Source organism: Coffea arabica, chromosome 8e, assembly GCF_036785885.1.
Source record: "Coffea arabica cultivar ET-39 chromosome 8e, Coffea Arabica ET-39 HiFi, whole genome shotgun sequence".
Taxonomy (NCBI): Eukaryota; Viridiplantae; Streptophyta; class Magnoliopsida; order Gentianales; family Rubiaceae; genus Coffea; species Coffea arabica.
In genome coordinates this window covers 26,002,006-26,019,492 of record NC_092324.1, presented here as the reverse complement: position 1 = coordinate 26,019,492, position 17,487 = coordinate 26,002,006, and the positions used below count along the sequence as shown (strand labels likewise).

General features: G+C 35.9%; 3 protein-coding genes across 5 annotated transcripts; all 3 read right to left on the bottom strand.

Annotated features, from left to right (window-relative positions):
• Positions 1-3,055: 3,055 nt before the first annotated feature.
• On the bottom strand, positions 3,056-6,620 carry LOC113708021 (uncharacterized). Its single transcript, XM_027230448.2, has 3 exons — positions 6,352-6,620; positions 3,979-5,820; positions 3,056-3,889 (listed from the first exon to the last, which is right to left on the bottom strand). The coding sequence occupies exons 2-3, from the start codon at positions 5,815-5,817 to the stop codon at positions 3,302-3,304; spliced, it is 2,427 nt and encodes an 808-aa protein (XP_027086249.1). The 5' UTR covers positions 5,818-5,820; positions 6,352-6,620; the 3' UTR covers positions 3,056-3,301.
• A 38-nt stretch (positions 6,621-6,658) lies between these two features.
• On the bottom strand, positions 6,659-12,619 carry LOC113704144 (putative disease resistance protein RGA3). Of its 3 annotated transcripts, XM_072062026.1 has the most exons (5): positions 9,220-12,618; positions 8,617-8,866; positions 8,366-8,522; positions 7,784-7,997; positions 6,659-6,794 (listed from the first exon to the last, which is right to left on the bottom strand). In XM_072062026.1, exon 1 carries the CDS (start codon positions 12,382-12,384, stop codon positions 9,259-9,261), a length of 3,126 nt encoding a protein of 1,041 aa, XP_071918127.1. In that variant the 5' UTR covers positions 12,385-12,618; the 3' UTR covers positions 6,659-6,794; positions 7,784-7,997; positions 8,366-8,522; positions 8,617-8,866; positions 9,220-9,258. The 3 variants fall into 3 exon arrangements, with proteins under 3 accessions (XP_071918127.1, XP_071918128.1, XP_027081643.1); XM_072062027.1 differs by lacking the exon at positions 6,659-6,794 and having other exon boundaries at positions 7,217-7,997; positions 8,836-8,866; positions 9,220-12,619; XM_027225842.2 differs by lacking the exon at positions 6,659-6,794 and having other exon boundaries at positions 7,217-7,997.
• Positions 12,620-13,683: 1,064 nt separating this feature from the next.
• LOC113703236 (probable serine/threonine-protein kinase PBL15) lies at positions 13,684-17,226 on the bottom strand. The gene is made up of 5 exons (XM_027224534.2): positions 16,658-17,226; positions 15,581-15,716; positions 14,913-15,049; positions 14,632-14,755; positions 13,684-14,303 (listed from the first exon to the last, which is right to left on the bottom strand). Exons 1-5 carry the CDS (start codon positions 17,165-17,167, stop codon positions 13,846-13,848), a joined length of 1,365 nt encoding a protein of 454 aa, XP_027080335.2. The 5' UTR covers positions 17,168-17,226; the 3' UTR covers positions 13,684-13,845.
• Between the last annotated feature and the right edge of the window lie 261 nt (positions 17,227-17,487).

The following is a 17,487-nucleotide window of genomic DNA, read 5'->3' as shown; positions in this document are numbered from 1 at the left end:
CTTTTCTTTCTTTCTTTTTTTTTTTTTAAAAAAAACTTTGTTCCTATTCACCTTTGAATCACCCATAAATTAGTACTATTCAAACCCAAAATGATGGCGTCTTCAAAATTTCAGAAATGATGGAGTGCTTGATCTACTTCTTCATTTGTGCATACATGATATTTCTGTCCATGGCGCCAGCCTATTTATGTCAATTAATTCCGTGCGGTGGCTGCTTGCGGTGCACAGGAGCGGTTATCTGGAGAAGATGATATGAGAAAAGATGATCATATCCTGTGATTTGATGTTTTACTACATAACCCTTCTATAGTTTAAAAACTTATATATAACCACTTCATAATTTGGATTAAAGTGTTACCATCATTTTTTTCAATTAAAACTAACAGTCAATAGCAAAAATCAAAATCAAACTAATAAATAAACAAATTCACTACATTTTTTTCCTTTCTTTCTTTCTTTCTTTTCTTTTCTTTCTTTCTCTCTCTTTTTTTTTGGAAGAGAAGTGATGATTTAAAATCTGTACTTTGGCTTATAAAATCTTAATTTTCTCCGGATACAAAAAAAAGGAACGGATATGAAAAATAAATAATTAAGAAATAGAAAAGATGGAAGGAAACTGAAAAAATAAATTAATAAGAAACCAAAAATGGAAGGGAAATATAAAACAAATAAATAAGAAACAAAAGGTACCAAATCTTTATTGACTGCAAATACCATTATAGGCTTTCAGACCAAATCTTTTATGGTATTTTATATTTATTATTTATCTATTTTTACTTAAATTTATTCTTTTTTGTATTTGGAGGAAAAAAAAGGAAAGTAGTGAAAGAGTAAATTTATCAATGTATTAGTTTTGATTATTTTACTATTGATACCTAGATTAATAGAAAAACTAACGGTGATGCATTAGGTCAAACCATGAGGAGGTTATATATAGGTATATTAAGTCAAACAGGGCAAAGGGTACTTTATCCTAATTATTAGGGCAAATTACATTTTAGCCCCTTGTGGTTTTCGCAAAAACCACATAACCCCCCCATCGTTCAAAAAGCTATACATAAACCCCCTGTGGTTTGGGTTGAACTGGCAAATAGACGGAAAGCACCCACCGTAACGATTCGTGGGCAAAATGTCCAAATTACCCTAATATAAATACAAAAAGGAAGCAGATGAGTCAGATTCTTCCTTGTTCTGTCTTTGTCGTGAGAAAAGGAGAGAAAAACATGACCACCGAATGAAGGAGAGAAATTTAACCCACAAAGATCTACCATTGAAGACCAAAAAGTAGCTGTGAAAGAGCATCACGAAAGCTGTTGTTGCATCTGGTAAGTTTTTTGACATCATTTTAGCATATAAGATGCACTTGCATGGTTTTTGAACAGAAACTATCAGGCATTGGAAAGTTAATAAATCAGTGATTATTTTGCTTAAGCGTTGATTAATTTAAAATTTTGCTGCTTTGGGACAATCTGTATTATCATATTTAAGCATAGAATATTTTATCGACTAGAATTGAATTTATGCATTAAGATTAGGGTAAAGAAAATTGCATTCGGGAGTAAAGAAAATCCCGCCTGCATAATAACGTTGAAACCCGCAAGCGGGATTCTGTGTTTTTTCTATTTCAAGGTTAGCTCGCATGCGGGTTAATGTTATATTTGAGCGCGAGAAGAAAAAATTGGTAATTAGGCTCTTTGGGCATTATAAGTAAATATTTAAATTAATGGCAGTTTTATTACACCAATATTATTGTATTATCATTATTATGATTATTGTATTATTTCTTATGCAAATATAACATTTAATTATTTAAATTTGATTTTATTTTTACAATTTATAAAATTTTTATCACTTATATAATATTTTTAAAACCCTAATACATCTAAATTTGATTTTATTTTTCAAATTTATAAGATTTTTATTTTAAAAAATGGGATACGGATAAGATATCCGGTTGGTTCGATTTGCATAGGTGCATATGAGAATATCCGAATACTCTTTAAACCCGCATGCGGGTTTAAGGAGATTATGGCAACTCTCTGACACACTAGTTACCCGTCCAACTTGTGTGTAACTAAAATATATTTAAATAATATATTTCATATTTTTGTTATTTAGAGTTTAACAAAACATTAATATTGGGTAGATTTGAGGGATATGCATAATTTTGCATATTTGTAGGAATATTAGAAAATGGAAAATTTGGGTAAATTCCCAAATTTTGGAGGTAAGGTGCAATCCAAGAACTAAAACAGTCATTTATAAAACCTTAACAGTCATTTATAAAATAGTCATTTCTAAAACCTTATCATCACTGCCTCACCAGTTGAACGAAAATTGCAGGTTTGTTCAGCTTCTATCTTCACGGCATTTCTTCTTATTTTTCTTTCGTTCTCTATCTTGGGTTCCTTCACCAACTTTCAGTGCAAAGTCAGCAACAAAGTATTTCGGAAGATGGAAAGAGATGAGGAGCACCCATCTAGGCTTTATTGGGTACGTCAAATTGGTCAGGGGTAATATGGGTATGTTTCCTACTGCTACCAGAAGAACAGGCGCGTTTTGCCCACGAATCGTTACGGTGGGTGCTTTCCGTCTATTTGCCAGTTCAACCCAAACCACAGGGGGTTTATGTATAGCTTTTTGAACGATGGGGGGGTTATGTGGTTTTTTCGAAAACCACAGGGGGCTAAAATGTAATTTGCCCTAATTATTATTTTGTTTGCTTAAAATCTTTGCGAATTTGGTCAAAGTCCAGAGACCACAAAGTGATCATTTCCATACTGCTTATCTGGCCGGTTGTCCACCTCAATAATCAGACTCGGTCATACAACCGTCATATATGACTCTGATAGAGCAATTACTAAACAAATAGTTCAGATAAGTTTGCAAGTTCATTATCAAGAGGTCAAAGTTCAGAGAAACCATTTCATCCCCTTAGAATCACAATTTTAAATAGAGTGAACTGACTTTAGCAATAATAAATTAAAATCCATAGAAACAGACATTTAAAATAAACAAAACTAGACTGCTAGTTGTTTTAAACATTAATAGGATATTTGTAGGAAATGCGGGCCAAAAGTTATTGAGTTCCAGCCGTATAGATGTTACTGAAGAAGCTTCAAAATTCTAACCTCTGTTTGTCTAAGCAAGCAGGGACGGAGCCAGAAATTTATTTTTGGGGGGGCTGAAGTGTATTAAAAATTTTTTTTTGTGACGAAATAAATATATTTAATAAGTAAAATTTAGAATCAATAATTATAAAAATAATAAAAACATATAATTATACATACCCAAAAATTTGTTATTGATTAACACTTGAAGTATTGGTAGTTGTTGCACTCGAATAACGAAGAGGAGGCAATTGCATTCTGCGAGTCTTCATCCGTTGAAAACGTTGCAATATTTGCTCATTTTCAATTGTTGCAAAAATATCCTTCTCGATGTATACAACCAGACAGTCATTCATCCACTCGTCTCCCATTTTGTTGCGCAAATCAGTCTTGACAATATTCATTGCAGAAAATACTCTTTCAACAGAAGCAGTCGCAACTGGTAGAACTAATGCCAACTGGATCAGACGATAAACAAATGGAAAAACTGTATTTTTACCAGTTTTAACCATTTGTTGAGCAAGACTTCCCAAATCTCCAACTTCTGAAAATTGAGGATCGCGTTGCACATTATAAATATAATTTCGAAGTTGAGACTCAAGATATAAATAATCGTTACTTGAGAAGTCTTCAGGATATAAATCAGCAAGACGGAGTAGTTTCTGCACATTGAATTGAGAGAAAGAACTTTTTGGATCAAGACATGCTATGCAACTAAGCAATTCCGTGCTAACTTCCGAGAAACGATTATTCATCTCTTGTATAATTAAATCAACAACCTGACATCACAACAATAATAAAATTAATAACTAAGAAAATCTGCTAACAAGTAACAAATGTAATGAAATAATAATTTCAAAAATAATACCTCACAAAAAATTTCCACGCGATAATGATGAAAATTAGTGATGGTTTGACCTCTGCGACTGCGCCTGGCATTGCCACGGATTGCTATACTGTCTTCCATATCAATCACGGGAATCATATTCAACTCACAAAAATTGTTGACTTCATCTAAAATTATTTGCCATCCCTCTTCCCTAAAGTCTTGCAATTGAGATTTCATAGTATCAATCAAACTCATGGCTTGGACAATATTTTGATCCCTTTGTTGCAAAACAAGTGACAAGTCATTTGTGATTCCCAATAAATACTTCATCAGGTGCAATGCAAAAACAAACTCATAATCATTCATTCTATCAATCAAACCCCTGGCCATACCTCTATTGTCAGAAGTGGAGGCATCATCTTGTATATTTCCCAATATTCCAATCACCGAAGCCCACATAGAGGATAGACGAAGTAATGTTAGATAGTGTGATCCCCAACGAGTATCCCCTGGTCTTGCTAAACTAGTTTCTTGATTTTTGCCTTTTCCACTAATAATATCTCCACTGTCTAAAAGTGCAACAATCTTATCATGTTCTATTTGTCTTAATTGATCTCTCCTTTTACATGATACTCCAGTTAAATTGACAATCATAGAGACATAGACAAAGAATTCACTGATAATGATATTTCCCTTAGCAACAGCAACAATAACTAACTGGAGTTGGTGAGCAAAACAGTGAATATACATCGCATAGGGATTTTCTTGTAATATAAGGGCCTTCAAACCATTGAACTCACCTCGCATATTTGAAGCTCCATCATATCCTTGACCTCTCAATTTGGATAATGATAATCCGTGTTGCGCGAATAAAGAATCAATTGCATCTTTCAAACAAAGAGATGTGGTGTCAGACACATGTACAATTGCAAGGAAACGTTCAATCACACGCCCTTCTTTGTTCACATATCTCAAAACAACTCCCATTTGCTCTTTCACTGAACTGTCTCGAGACTCATCAACTATTAGGGAAAAATAATTGTCTCCAATATCATTGATTATAACACTTGTGATCTCTGAGGCACAAGCATGTGCCAGATCTTTTTGAATCATTGGAGAAGTTAGTTGATTATTTGCAGGAGCATTTTGATTTACAACCTCAAAAATCTCAGTATTTCGCTGGCTATACCAATCAAACAATTCAAGAAAATTGCCTCTATTTGAAGAACTAGTTGACTCATCATTTCCACGAAAAGCCAATCCTTGCTTCAAAAGAAAGCGGGTCACATCCAGAGCAGCAGTTAAACGGGTGCGATATGCAATATCTATTTCGCGCCCACAAGATCGTAGCACATTTGACACACTATGCCTTTGATCTTGAAAACTTTCAAACTGTATTCTAGCATCATTATGGCAACTATTCACAGCTCCAATATGTTCATTAAATCTTTCCATTGCCTTTTTCCAATTATTGAATCCCGTTTTTGTAAAGGCATCCTCTGCATATCGACCTCCCTTATTTTGTGTTTTGAAAAGAAAGCACCAAAAGCAAAACGCCGCATCTTTCGATATGCTATACTCTAACCATACAAACTTTTGATACCAAATATCTTGGAAACTTCTATGTTGTTGACCAAATGATGTTTTTGGATACATATGGCCAATCGGTTGGCAAGGTCCCCTAGTCAAATACTCTCTTCGGACATGGTCTCGAAGAGAAATATCAAATTTCTCAACTGATTTTCGTAATCCCGGATCACTAACAATATCATTTAAATTCAATTCCACACAAGATTGATTTTGAACTGGTTCACTAATATTAGGCTCATTTGAAGATTCACCACTACGGACTCGTTTAGGTTTAAAGAATCTCTCCATTTTCTGTCACAATTAAATAATTGTGGTTAAATTCAATAAAATTATGCAATTCAATAATCAATTAATTTAAAATTCATATAAATAATTCTTTAATTTAATAATAAATTCATATTACTTATATTTCTCAATTTATAAAATTCATTATATAAAATTATCAAAAAGTTAAAATAAGGTACAACTAAATACCCATATAATTTCTAATTCAATCTCATAAAATTTTGAATTTATATTTACATTCAAAATTTCTAATTCACATAATTAATTCTTAAAATTTCAAATATAAAACTAACAAAATTTTAAAAACTAAATACAACCTAAAATCTATACAATTTCTAAACTAATTTCTAATTTAAATTTAATATCATTAAATTTTTTAATGTAATCTTTCAAATTCTTAAATTACATTAACATAAACTAAATAAAAATTAATCTTAATCAAATTAATATCAAGATACTCAAAATTCAAAAATAATTTAAACATATAATTAACAAAAATATAAAGATGAATATTGTAATTTAAACCAAAAAACTAACCTAAAAGATTTATGTGAATGGAATGGTGGAGAGTTGGAGTCTTGGAGCCTTGAATTGAAGGCTTGAAGCAGGATGGTAGAATCTCAAGTTCTCAACTGAAGCTTCTTGGAGTTCTTGGAGCCTGGCGTGAGTGGCGTCTTCTTCTTGGAGTTGGAGACTTGGAGTCTTGTTTCAGTTGTTTGCCCTTTGGCCTTTGGCATTGGCGGCGACGCGGCGTGCTTTTGCATCAGATGAAGCCTTAGGGCTTCATCTGATGTATTTTTTTTTCCCTCATTATACAAAACGACGTCGTTCCACTAAAAGTGAAACGACGTCGTTTTGTATTTAGAGGGCAAAAAAAAAATTCAACATAAATTGGGTCATCTTCTTCCTCGGACCTCAGCAGTCAGCAGACTCAGCAGTGCTGGCAGCGGCTTTCCAGGCCCAGCTATTCTTGAGGTCCTCTGCAGCATTCATGGAGGCATCAGGCATGGAGCCATGGACATGGACAGGCACGGATTTAAGGGGGGGCTGGTGGGGGCTGGTGGGGGCTGGCCGCCGGAATCCCCTATATATAGGGGATTTTCCGGCGGCTTGGGGGGGGCTTAAGCCCCCACCAGCCCCCCCTTAAATCCGTGCCTGTAAGCAAGAGACCAAAAAAATCAGCTTGGAAAGTTTTGAAGAAAGGAGTGTCATCAGCATTGCTGATCTAAAGACATATAGAAAATGTTTCACAAATTTTCTGCATATGCTATGAATATAAAATGCAAATGCATTTTCCACGGACAAAAGTGCAGAGAACTCATTTCATCCGGATGCAAATCGTGAGTTTAAAGCGAGAGCTAATCTTAGAAATAATCTTGTACATTGTTACTTGATTAGTTAATTTGTTTCACTTCTCTTTTATGCAGAACTTGCTTTGGTCACCCAAGAAAATCTTGTGCCTTTGGTTATTCATACACAAACAAGATATTAAGTCAAGCTTCCATTGAAGACATGCAACCATCACCTATTTATGGTAATGTTTATGGAGTACCTATAACTTTCAATCAAGATACAGAAACCTAAGAAAGACGCCAGACAAAATTGAAAAGAACAACTTCATGCAATTGTTCATTTTTGGTCAAGCGACTACCAACATAAGATTTACTCAACATCATGTAGACCCAGTAATTTTGGAATAACTATGAATCTTAAAGTAAGAGCATCATTCTAGACATACGATTTTTTACTGCAAATGGAGAACAGGCAAACTCATAAAATCATGTTGTATGTAATGGAGCTAAGATACAACTTCAAGAAGGGTGGTGAGTAGCTTACAGAGGCCAACTAACAGACAATAAGCAGTCATAAGACAGACTGACAATTTTCTGCAACTAGATTGCAGCTAATTTGAGAGGCAAGCAGTATGAGACAGATTATCAAATGAGGTCCATAATTGACGAATTGCTACCTCATGTCATGACCAACAGGTTGAAGGCATCGCATTCACAACGTAGACCTCCAGCTTTGGCCATCTCAGTCACTTAGAAGCGAAAGAGAGTGCCATTCTATAAGTTTGTCTCCAGTTTGAAAATGATGTGGTTGAAGAAGGAATAATGGGATATTGATACGTATGGCAGTAATTAAGCCATTGAGGTCTCCCGTGAGCTCTGAGCAGAACACCACTGCAAAATAGAATACTCAAAACTCAAGACTGTGTATAGAAAATCATAAAGCTAACTAGAAAATTCAGGTAATTGCAGGACATTTCTGTTCAACAAATCTTACAGAAAGTTAGAGAGAGAGAGAGAGAGAGAGAGATTTTGTCATTGATATCAAACCTAAATTAGTAAGCAGATACAAAATCTTTCTGGTCAGTCTACAAGAACCAAGTATTGTCATGAAAATTGTTCCAATTTGTGCCCAAAACTCCAAAAAATGACCGGTTGAGTAATTAAAAAAAAAATTTGTTGCAACCAAAAAACATGACAAGCAGAGACAACTCAAGAATCTTCATGAAGCGAATTCCTAGAGAGTAGCAACCAATTACTACCTCAAGAATCTTCATGAAAGCAAATCTTCATCAAAAAGTCCTGGTGATGATAGCTGTTCAAAAACATCCAATAAGCTGCGGCAAGGAATTTTTTCCGAGCAGCTCGCACAGGCCAGCTGACAGTCTTGAGCAATCAAAAACATAGACTGAAAACTTTCTGCAATTAGGTAACAACTAGTTTCAAGGACAAGAAGTCAGGAAAAAAAGAGAGAATTTGTAGTAACATAGCAGGTAAATTCTTATTGCTAGACCTCGTGACTGAAATGGCAGATTGACAGTGTGCAAGCTTCGACAATAAGGACATTTGGCTATTTGAGGCAGCAATATGAAAGAAAAGAGGGCCATCATAAACATTTCTGTCCAAGATACTGGGTTTGCAATTGAATGAGCAATTACTGCTAGTTGTTCTGAACGTTGATAGGTCATTTCTGTCCAAAAGGTATGGTGTGAAGAAGCTTCAAAATTCTAACCTCTGTTCGTGAAGCTATTCTTCTATCAATCCTACAAAAACAAAGCATAGAACAGAATATGAACAGAGATACAGTAAAACATCAAAGCACGAAACAGAACAGGTGCTTGGGGTCATTCTAATTGATAGTTTCAAGAGTATTACTATTATGTTGTAAGGAGTAAATGAAGAGCACCAATATTTTGGACCTAATAAGAAATGCTAATGCCGCAGCTTTGAAAGATAATAAATAGGACGATAAAAAGGGAGAAGAGAAAATTGTGAAAATAACCACGGAGACTTTTTTAGGTTTTCTCACGAGAAGGTTAATCAGAGGGGGAGGTGAAGAGAATGGGAGATTGATTGTAAAGCAAATTAAGAAAGAGGTTATTGAAGGCAATCTTACATGATTGAATTTGATCCAAAGATGAAAGTTGGTTATTAATCAACTTATGTCTAGGTCTTGAATGTGAGAAACTTTGGACCACTGGGAGTCGGGGCCGCTGCTCTCAGGAGTGCATCTTTCTTTTAACAGAGGAGAATGATAAAATCGCAGATGTTTTAGTTTGGTGAGGCTTCTCATGGCATCCTCAGAGGGTAGACGTCCAAGCTCTTTGAAATCATATAAATATAGTCCTTCAAGAGCAGCGAAGTTTCCGAACCAATCTGGCAGAGCTTTTATACCTCCAAACTCACCTAGCGCTAGTGATGTGAGAGTGGTCAAGTATTGGATCTGATGTGGCAGTGACTCCATGTGTGGCAACCCACGTAAGTGTAATTCACGGAGTGCGGATGACGAAGAGGAGGAGGAGGATATCAATCCAGACCAATCAAACTCATTGTAAATTGAGGAATTTTCATGATCATCACCATCATCTGAGAAGGGACCAATTACAAGCTTCCTTAAGCTGGTTAGGAAACCAAATCCTTTGGGTGTCATGCTTGTTTTCAGTTTGGGACAGCAGTATAATCCCAGCTCCAAGAGAGAAGGCGTTTGTTGCAAATCAAGCAGAAAGGAGACAAGATTGCCGCACCAACTCACCTGAAGCTTCTGGAGAGAGGCACAAGAGTGTAGCAAGTCACCGGGCAGATTCGTCAACCCATCGCACTCATCAATCACCAGCTCTTTAAGAGACGTAAAGTTTTGCAGGGGAAGGAGTTCTCTGCATCTGTGGCAGCGATTAAACTCCAAACTCGTTAACTTGGGGAGTGTTGTTGCAAACTCAGGGAGTGTTGTTGTTGTTGGCAAATCCATTAACCATCGAGGAAATTGATCACCCAGAAAATACCAAATTACCAACTCCTCCAAATTTGGATGGGGTAGAAGGCCATCTAACACATCTTCGTCGTTGTAGTCATCACCTTCTCGATCTCGATCTCGGGCCCACTCAAGTTTCAGCCCAAATAGATTTGCCTTTTCAGATAGTTTGGCTTCCTCAGCTCCTTCCTTATCCTTTACTAGTTCCAATTTGCGTATAATTAATCTGCCTTTGAGGTTCTTCAAGCTGCCAAGCTCTCCAATTCGTCCACCTTTCTCTCGACCCACGTTAAAGAACTCAAGCGTCTGAAGGCAAGTCAGCCGTCCCATATTCAGCGGCATTTGAAATTCTTTATCAGAGTTGTTAAGGTGGAGATGTCTCAAGCTAATCAAATCGCACATCCCCTTCGGAAGAACCTTAAGAGCGAATCTGTTTAGCCACAATGTCTGCAAATTATAAAGTTTGCAAACAGATTCCGGCAAAGTTTCACTTCTAGAATCCTCAAAGTTAATGTACCTCAAGTGTATCAGTTTGCCAATTGAGATTGGCAGATTCTGATTTTTTGCACCGGACAAATTCAAAACGTGCAAATTCTTCAACTTCATTAGCATATCATCAGATAAGCTACCCTGACTCAGAAACAATGTATGAAGCAAATTTGATCGACTCTCAAAAAGATTTATTGCGTCTTCTCCAAATGAGTCTATTACAAGACAACGAACTTGATTACTATTGTCTCCTGACCCAGTCTCCGAATTAATGAATTTAGTAGACTTTGTCATTATTGATTTTGAGACATCGTGCACCATATCATGCATTTTATAATACCTTCTCCCATATTTTCTCATTTCTTCCAGCAAAGAACTCTGCAATAAAATTTCCAAGTAATATTCTCCAATTTCCTCCTTTGTTTTGTTCTCGAGATCTGCTTGGAGGAAACCTTCTGCCATCCAAAGTTCGATTAGCTTATCTCCTTTCATCTCAGCATCCTTAGGAAATATAGAACAATATGCAAAACATTTCTTAATGTATGGAGATGGCAAATTATCAAAACTCAACTTAAGTATTTGCATCACAGGATCTCCACCTGCACTCAAACTCAAAAGCCTATTCTTCAAAATTGATTGCCACTCCTCTTTTCTCTTTAAAGTCAATAGACCTCCGATTACACTTGCAGCCAATGGTAGACCGTCACATCTTTCAATTACTCTCTCTTTAATTGCTTTTAGTTCATCAGGTTCTTCTCCCTCTCCAACTACTTTTTCTTTTACGATAGACCAACAATGATCATCAGGTAGTTTTCCTAATGGATAGGCTTCATTTTCCATCATCCTCAAAACTCTAGACACACTATGTGCCACTGGACCTAAACGAGTAGTGACCAGACACCAACTTCCATTAGTTGGATTGAGCCCCTTCAAGGTGGTGAAAAAGTCATCCCACAATGCTTGATCATCATCCCACACATCATCAAGGACTAGGAAATATCTCTTTTCCCCTAGTTGATTTTGAATGTCTTCAACAATGACATTCCTATCATCCACTTCAACTTTTCCTTTCATCAATTGCACTAACATGAGTTTGAAAAGTTCCACTACTGGAACTTTTTTCGATACACAAACCCAAATCTTTTTCTGAAAGTGCTCATCAATTTGCTGATTGTTGTATATCGATTTAGCCAAAGTTGTTTTGCCTAGACCTCCCATACCAGTTATGGGAAGACCAGAAACAACCTTCTCAGACAGGCTCAACAACATCTTCACTATCTCTGATTCATCATCGGCTCTTCCAACCATTGGAACAACAACAGAGTCGGTCTGCCGACCTCTCGTGTCTCCAACAGCAGGAACAGCAGGGAGGGCAGTTGTCATGACTGCCCTACTGACCAGTCCCAATCCGTTGGCTTTTTGATTTATCTCATTCAACTTAAGTTTGATGTCCCTGACCTTAGAAGCCATTCTCCAACGAAAAGCAAGATTAATATTAGAGCAGGAGAAGAAGCAGCATACCTTGAGCTTGTGTCGGTTTCGGGACTCCACCTGGTGACGAAGAGATTCATAGTGGAGCTCATCCAACACATTGTCAGCATCATAAGCAACCTCCTCGAGACTATTCAACCATCGTTGCACTCCGCTGCTTTGGTTTTGCCTTTCCTCAGCATCAGCCAGGACATCTTTGATAAAGCCGAGAGAACGTGTCATGCTGGCCACATCCTTCTTGAACCCAACTAGCAAACCAATCCTATCAGAGGCAAGAGACAGTGCCCTTTCCAAGGTGACCTGAATTGTGGCACCGATAACAGGGTCGGCCATTTTTTTTTTAAAATAACTTGGATTCAGTCTTGAGATCAAGATGGTTTTTTTGAAGTGGGAGGTTTTAGCAGCCAGAAATTGGTAATGTTACAAGTGGTTAAAAGGAGAAGAGCATTGATATTTGGTCCGCTTAAAAATGCAGAGTTATTCTTAACTTGGATGCCTTCCTTCGCAATGGAAATATATATTCCTTGCTTGGCATCTTCACTTTAAATTTCTTGGATGCTTTGAAATGGAAATTCCTGGCATGGGATTTTCACTTTAACTTTCGTGCTGGGGCCTTCATCTTTATTCCATTGAGGGCTGACAATTACATTGGCTGTTTGCTTAACATATATTTCATTCATTAGTTAATCCTTGAAAGATGAACTAATTAGAACTTAATTTGGTCTTAACGCACACCTTATTCTGTTAGCTTCGGCACTAACACTGTTGGATTTTGCTTCTTAGCTAGAGACATAATTTGTGTCTCGATACAAAAATCTATTAGGCTTCTAATTATTTTGTAATTCAGATTCTGATATTGTTGAGCATTGAGCCTTTTCAGCTTTGCATAATCAATTTGGTGGTGTTGCCACCAATGAGTACCCCACATTATATTCCTTGCTTGTGTTAATACCTGTGGTGAATGAAGTTAGAGGTGTCAATCATAACGCATTTGTATTAATTCTGTTCAAACCTGCTAGTTAATAAGTTAATTTAGATATGCAATGTACTTTAAATAGATTAAATGAATGACTCATTTAGACCAATTTAATTGATGGGCAGTGGGTTGACTCAATTCACTCATTTATATATATTTAAAACAATTATATATCCAAATTCAATTTTTGTTAGATATTAAGGGGATAAATTTGAATTTCTTACTAATCTAATCACAACAAAATATCCTCATTTCTTGTCAAACAACATGCAAAAAAATAAATAAAATTTCAAGTGAATCATAAATGGGTAATTGGGTATACCAGCATCCATTTATTAAATGGATATAAATGAATTGACCTAATTATACCCATTATTCAATTATGAGCCGTCCAAACCTATTTAAGTCACCCTTCTTGACACCTCTAATTTATATGTATGAAAAAAAAAAGAAAAAGAAAAAGAGAGTTTGGAACTTAGCATTGGCTGATCCAGGCACTTTAAACGAAAAAAGAAAAAAATTGTTGTGTTGGTTTAAAAGTTGGTGTCATAGGCTGATCCAGGCCCTAATTACTTTTCTCACATGTGAACGGGGAGATATTGATTTATTTTTTTTTTTATGGAGAGATATTGATGTTGAGAGTTTATAAATAGACATTGAAGGCAATTGAAAGATACATTTGATACAAGCATGCAAGTTGTCGCATATTTACAAGCTAGTCTTAATAGCTAGCAATACGTGCTTTAGGTAAACATAGATACAGCATCCAAACAGCTAACTTTCTACACTCTCACACTTTAGTTTTTTTTTTTATTAAATTATTTTGTTTTAGGGCAAGCACTGGCAAGAATGGCAGATCGTGTAAGGAAAATCCCATGTCCCTTTTCTCCTTTTCCTCTAGCATTACAAACTGCAATTTTGTGAGATTTTGGTGATGCTGGCCACTGTCCACAAGTCACAGCCATGTCCCTCAAGTTTTGAAGGCTTTCAAGAGTTTCAATAATAACAGGCATTTTTGGCCTATCCCTAGGGTTCATACTCACACATTGTAGTGCCAAATGAGCCATCTCCTTTGCTCCCTTGACCGAGTATTGCCCGGAAAGTCTAGGGTCGATAACACAGCGCAACCTCCGGCTGCTGGTCAAGTAGGGTTTTGCCCAATCTACAAGACTTTGCTCGGTTTTTGGCCTCGTTTTATCCATTGCCCTTCTTCCCGTTAGTAGTTCTAACAGTACCACTCCAAAGCTATATATGTCACTTTTGGTTGTTAGGTGACCTGAAACACATTAATTCAAATTGTTAGCAATTAGGCATTGATTGTGTTTTTAATCAAGATTTTTTTTAATCTAAACTGCAATCAAATCTCAACATTTAGCCTTGTATGATAGTTAATTTGAGAAAACAAAAACCACATTTGAAACCAAAGTTTGACACTCTGCTTTATTTACAATAGTAAGATAAGTCGATTGTATTATGATGTCTTTGTAAATTTTGAAATTTCATGGATCTTGTTAGAAAATATCTGCATCAATTTTGTCGGCATCCATCATTTTTAATTTATTGCAAGTATTTAGTGCCAACAAATTTTGTTTCTAGCAAATTACCTGTGCTTACATACTCTGGAGCAGCATAGCCATATGTGCCCATCACTCTAGTGGTAACATGGGTGTTTGATCCTTCAGGCCCCATTTTGGCAAGCCCAAAATCTGACAATTTAGCATTGAAATCCTGGCGAAATAAAAAAAAAAAATTCTTACTAATTTGTTTGTTGATGTATTAAATTATTTGCACTTTCTACGTCAACTAATTAGCCCCAAAAAGCGAAAAATTAGATCAAAGAAAAAAAAAGAAAAAAGAGATAAATGATCAACTTCCATATGCTTACAGAATCCAGCAAGATATTTGAGGTTTTGAAGTCACGATATATAACAGGCTTCTCTGCGCCATGTAAGAAGGCAAGCCCTTTTGCAGCACCTATAGCAATCTTCAACCTTGTGCCCCATGGCAATGAAACTGATAACCCTGCATATTAAATTGTAATAAGCTTCATAATATACCAATTCTACGCGAGAAACTAGCAATAAATTTTAGTTTTTATCTCACTATGTCTCACCTATATAAAAGCATCTTGTGCTACAACCGATGAGTACAATATTATCTCTCATGTACAATTGTTCCTGCCACAAATATTATTTAGCTCATCTTACCCTCTTTTTTTTTTTTTTTTGTTGCTAGTATTCAGCACGTCATAAATAATTTATGAGTTTTTCTTCAAAACCTGTATACAGTTTCAAAATTTTTTTCTTCAACAATTACCATGTGGAAGCTTGAAATTTTGCATAAACAAAAAATTCCGATCAAGTCATTGAAAACACCCGAAAAACAAATGAAAAGAAAAATTATACTATGCAAATATTTTTATTTCTGCTTAAAAAACTTGTGTTTTCAGGAGGAATTGACATTTGTAAACCTTTGTACGTAACTAATTCAAAATTATAAAGAAAAGCACTACTGGGAAACTTGTATTAAACTGAATAGTACTAAGTAACTTACTCTTGAATAAATGGTTTTCTAAGCTACCCCGAGCCATGAATTCATATACAAGCAACCTTTCTTCATCTTCACAGCAGTAGCCAATCAATTTGACCAAATTTGGGTGCCTCAGTTGACCAAGGAAAATCACTTCGGCCTTCAAGAAAAAATTTGTTATAGCAAGTATAATTAAAAGCCCAAAAATCTGTTTAAACTATAATTAGCTGCAAATATTCTGATTTTGGAGTAGTTAAACATCAAGAAAAACCGGAAAAAAAAAAGCGCAACAGATTATGCAAACAACCTATAAGAACAAACACTGTTAATCCTAAAAAATAAACTAGATTTGGACTGAAGTGAATATTTCTTGTGGGGAGTGGTGAATGGGTTGGGCCCCTGGAATGCTTCGCGATCTATCCCATGACGGCTTGTCTTATATGAGCGGGCTTTATAATTGGGCTAATTGGTTTGGGTCTACTGGTATACTGAAAATTTGAAACATTTTGCAAGGACCAATAGAAAATAGTGACCCATATCATTGGACACTAACCTGACTTTCTGCTGATCTTTTGGAAACTATCAAAAGCTCTCTCCGTCTTTTCTTTTTTTTTTTGTAAGCGACAATAAGAAACTTCTCATTACTTCAAATACTATCAGACCTTCCAGCAAAAGGTTGAAGTCTTACTATCTTGATTGTCATTAAGTCTTGTTCTGCATAATATTCCTATGGCATTTACATGTGTTGAAAGGGACCCTTCTGAGAATTAAATAGTTTTATCCTGTCATATCCAGTATATCCAGTATTTGTTTATGGCCAATAGTTTGCTCAAAAGTCAAATGTCTTAATCTTTGGTGCCTCAGGTTTCAAATGTTAAATTGACTATATTCTTCTTGTGAAAATGATATTTTTCTGCATCCCCAGAGCCTACTATCCTAAGCAAAACTGAAAAGTTCTTGTTAGTATGCTAATAATGTTTTCTAACATGAATAAGAAAAATTAACATCCAAATTCCAATCATGCAGTCATGAGAGCATTTTAATCAAAACAAAAACTTTATTATTGTTAAAAAAAAAGAAAGAAAGAAAGAACCGCCTTACAAGCCATTCACGGTGTCCTTGCAGCCCTTCAATATCAAGAAGCTTAACAGCAACAGCTTGAGCCTTCAAACCTGGCCTAAAGTTATCATCAACGTAGCCCTTATGTACGGTCCCAAAACCACCCTCTCCAAGCAAGAAATTGCTCGAGAAATTCTGTGTTATAGCCCGCAATTCGCTAAGCTGAAAGTCGAACAAGTCAGGGCCGAATGATTGTGCAAGATCCTCATTGATTCGAGCGGAAGAAGAACGACTAAGATCAGAGAAGGACAATCGACGAAATGATGGCATTGGAGCAATGTTCTTAGAGAATTCGGACCTAGATGGACGACACCGGCTAAAATTTCCAAAAACGGTATGGTCTTCAACTGTGCAACAGTTTGCTGTGAAAGGCATCCAAGGCTTTGAATTTGAGTCCTTCATTTTTGGATGGCAAAGATGGAGAGGTTGAGGAAGAATATATGTGTTATAAGTATGAGAGATTCTGTTGAAATAATGGTTGGTTTCTCTCATCTGAAAGCAATGCTTTTGAGGGAGAAGCAAGTACAGGACATTCTTTCTCTAACTGCTCCAACCACTCTACTAAATAGGCTATTTTGTTCTAATCTTCTTCTATTATGCAAATAGTTTTAGTTATGTGTTTTGTCATCTATTTTGTGCATTTTTTTTTTCATAGCACAAAGAGTCAATGTAGTAAGTATTGTTGCAAAATGTAATGTTATCTTAACTATGAATTGAGAATGAATTTTTTGTAGCGTAAGGTGTACTAAAGTAGCAAAGACAACAAAACATGTCAATTGGTCACACTATTTCTCATCACAATGCACTATCAC

Excerpts from the sequence above, each read along its gene's own strand:
- LOC113708021 (XM_027230448.2), bottom strand. The coding sequence starts at position 5,817 with ATGGAGAGATTCTTTAAACCTAAACGAGTCCGTAGTGGTGAATCTTCA. Across the intron at positions 3,890-3,978 it reads GCGTGGAAATTTTTTGTGAG|GTTGTTGATTTAATTATACA; the intron begins GTATTATTTTTG and ends TTGTGATGTCAG.
- LOC113703236 (XM_027224534.2), bottom strand. The coding sequence starts at position 17,167 with ATGAGAGAAACCAACCATTATTTCAACAGAATCTCTCATACTTATAAC. Across the intron at positions 15,717-16,657 it reads AAGGACACCGTGAATGGCTT|GCCGAAGTGATTTTCCTTGG; the intron begins GTAAGGCGGTTC and ends TTTTTCTTGAAG. Across the intron at positions 14,304-14,631 it reads TCCAGAGTATGTAAGCACAG|GTCACCTAACAACCAAAAGT; the intron begins GTAATTTGCTAG and ends AATGTGTTTCAG.
- LOC113704144 (XM_072062027.1), bottom strand. The coding sequence starts at position 12,384 with ATGGCCGACCCTGTTATCGGTGCCACAATTCAGGTCACCTTGGAAAGG.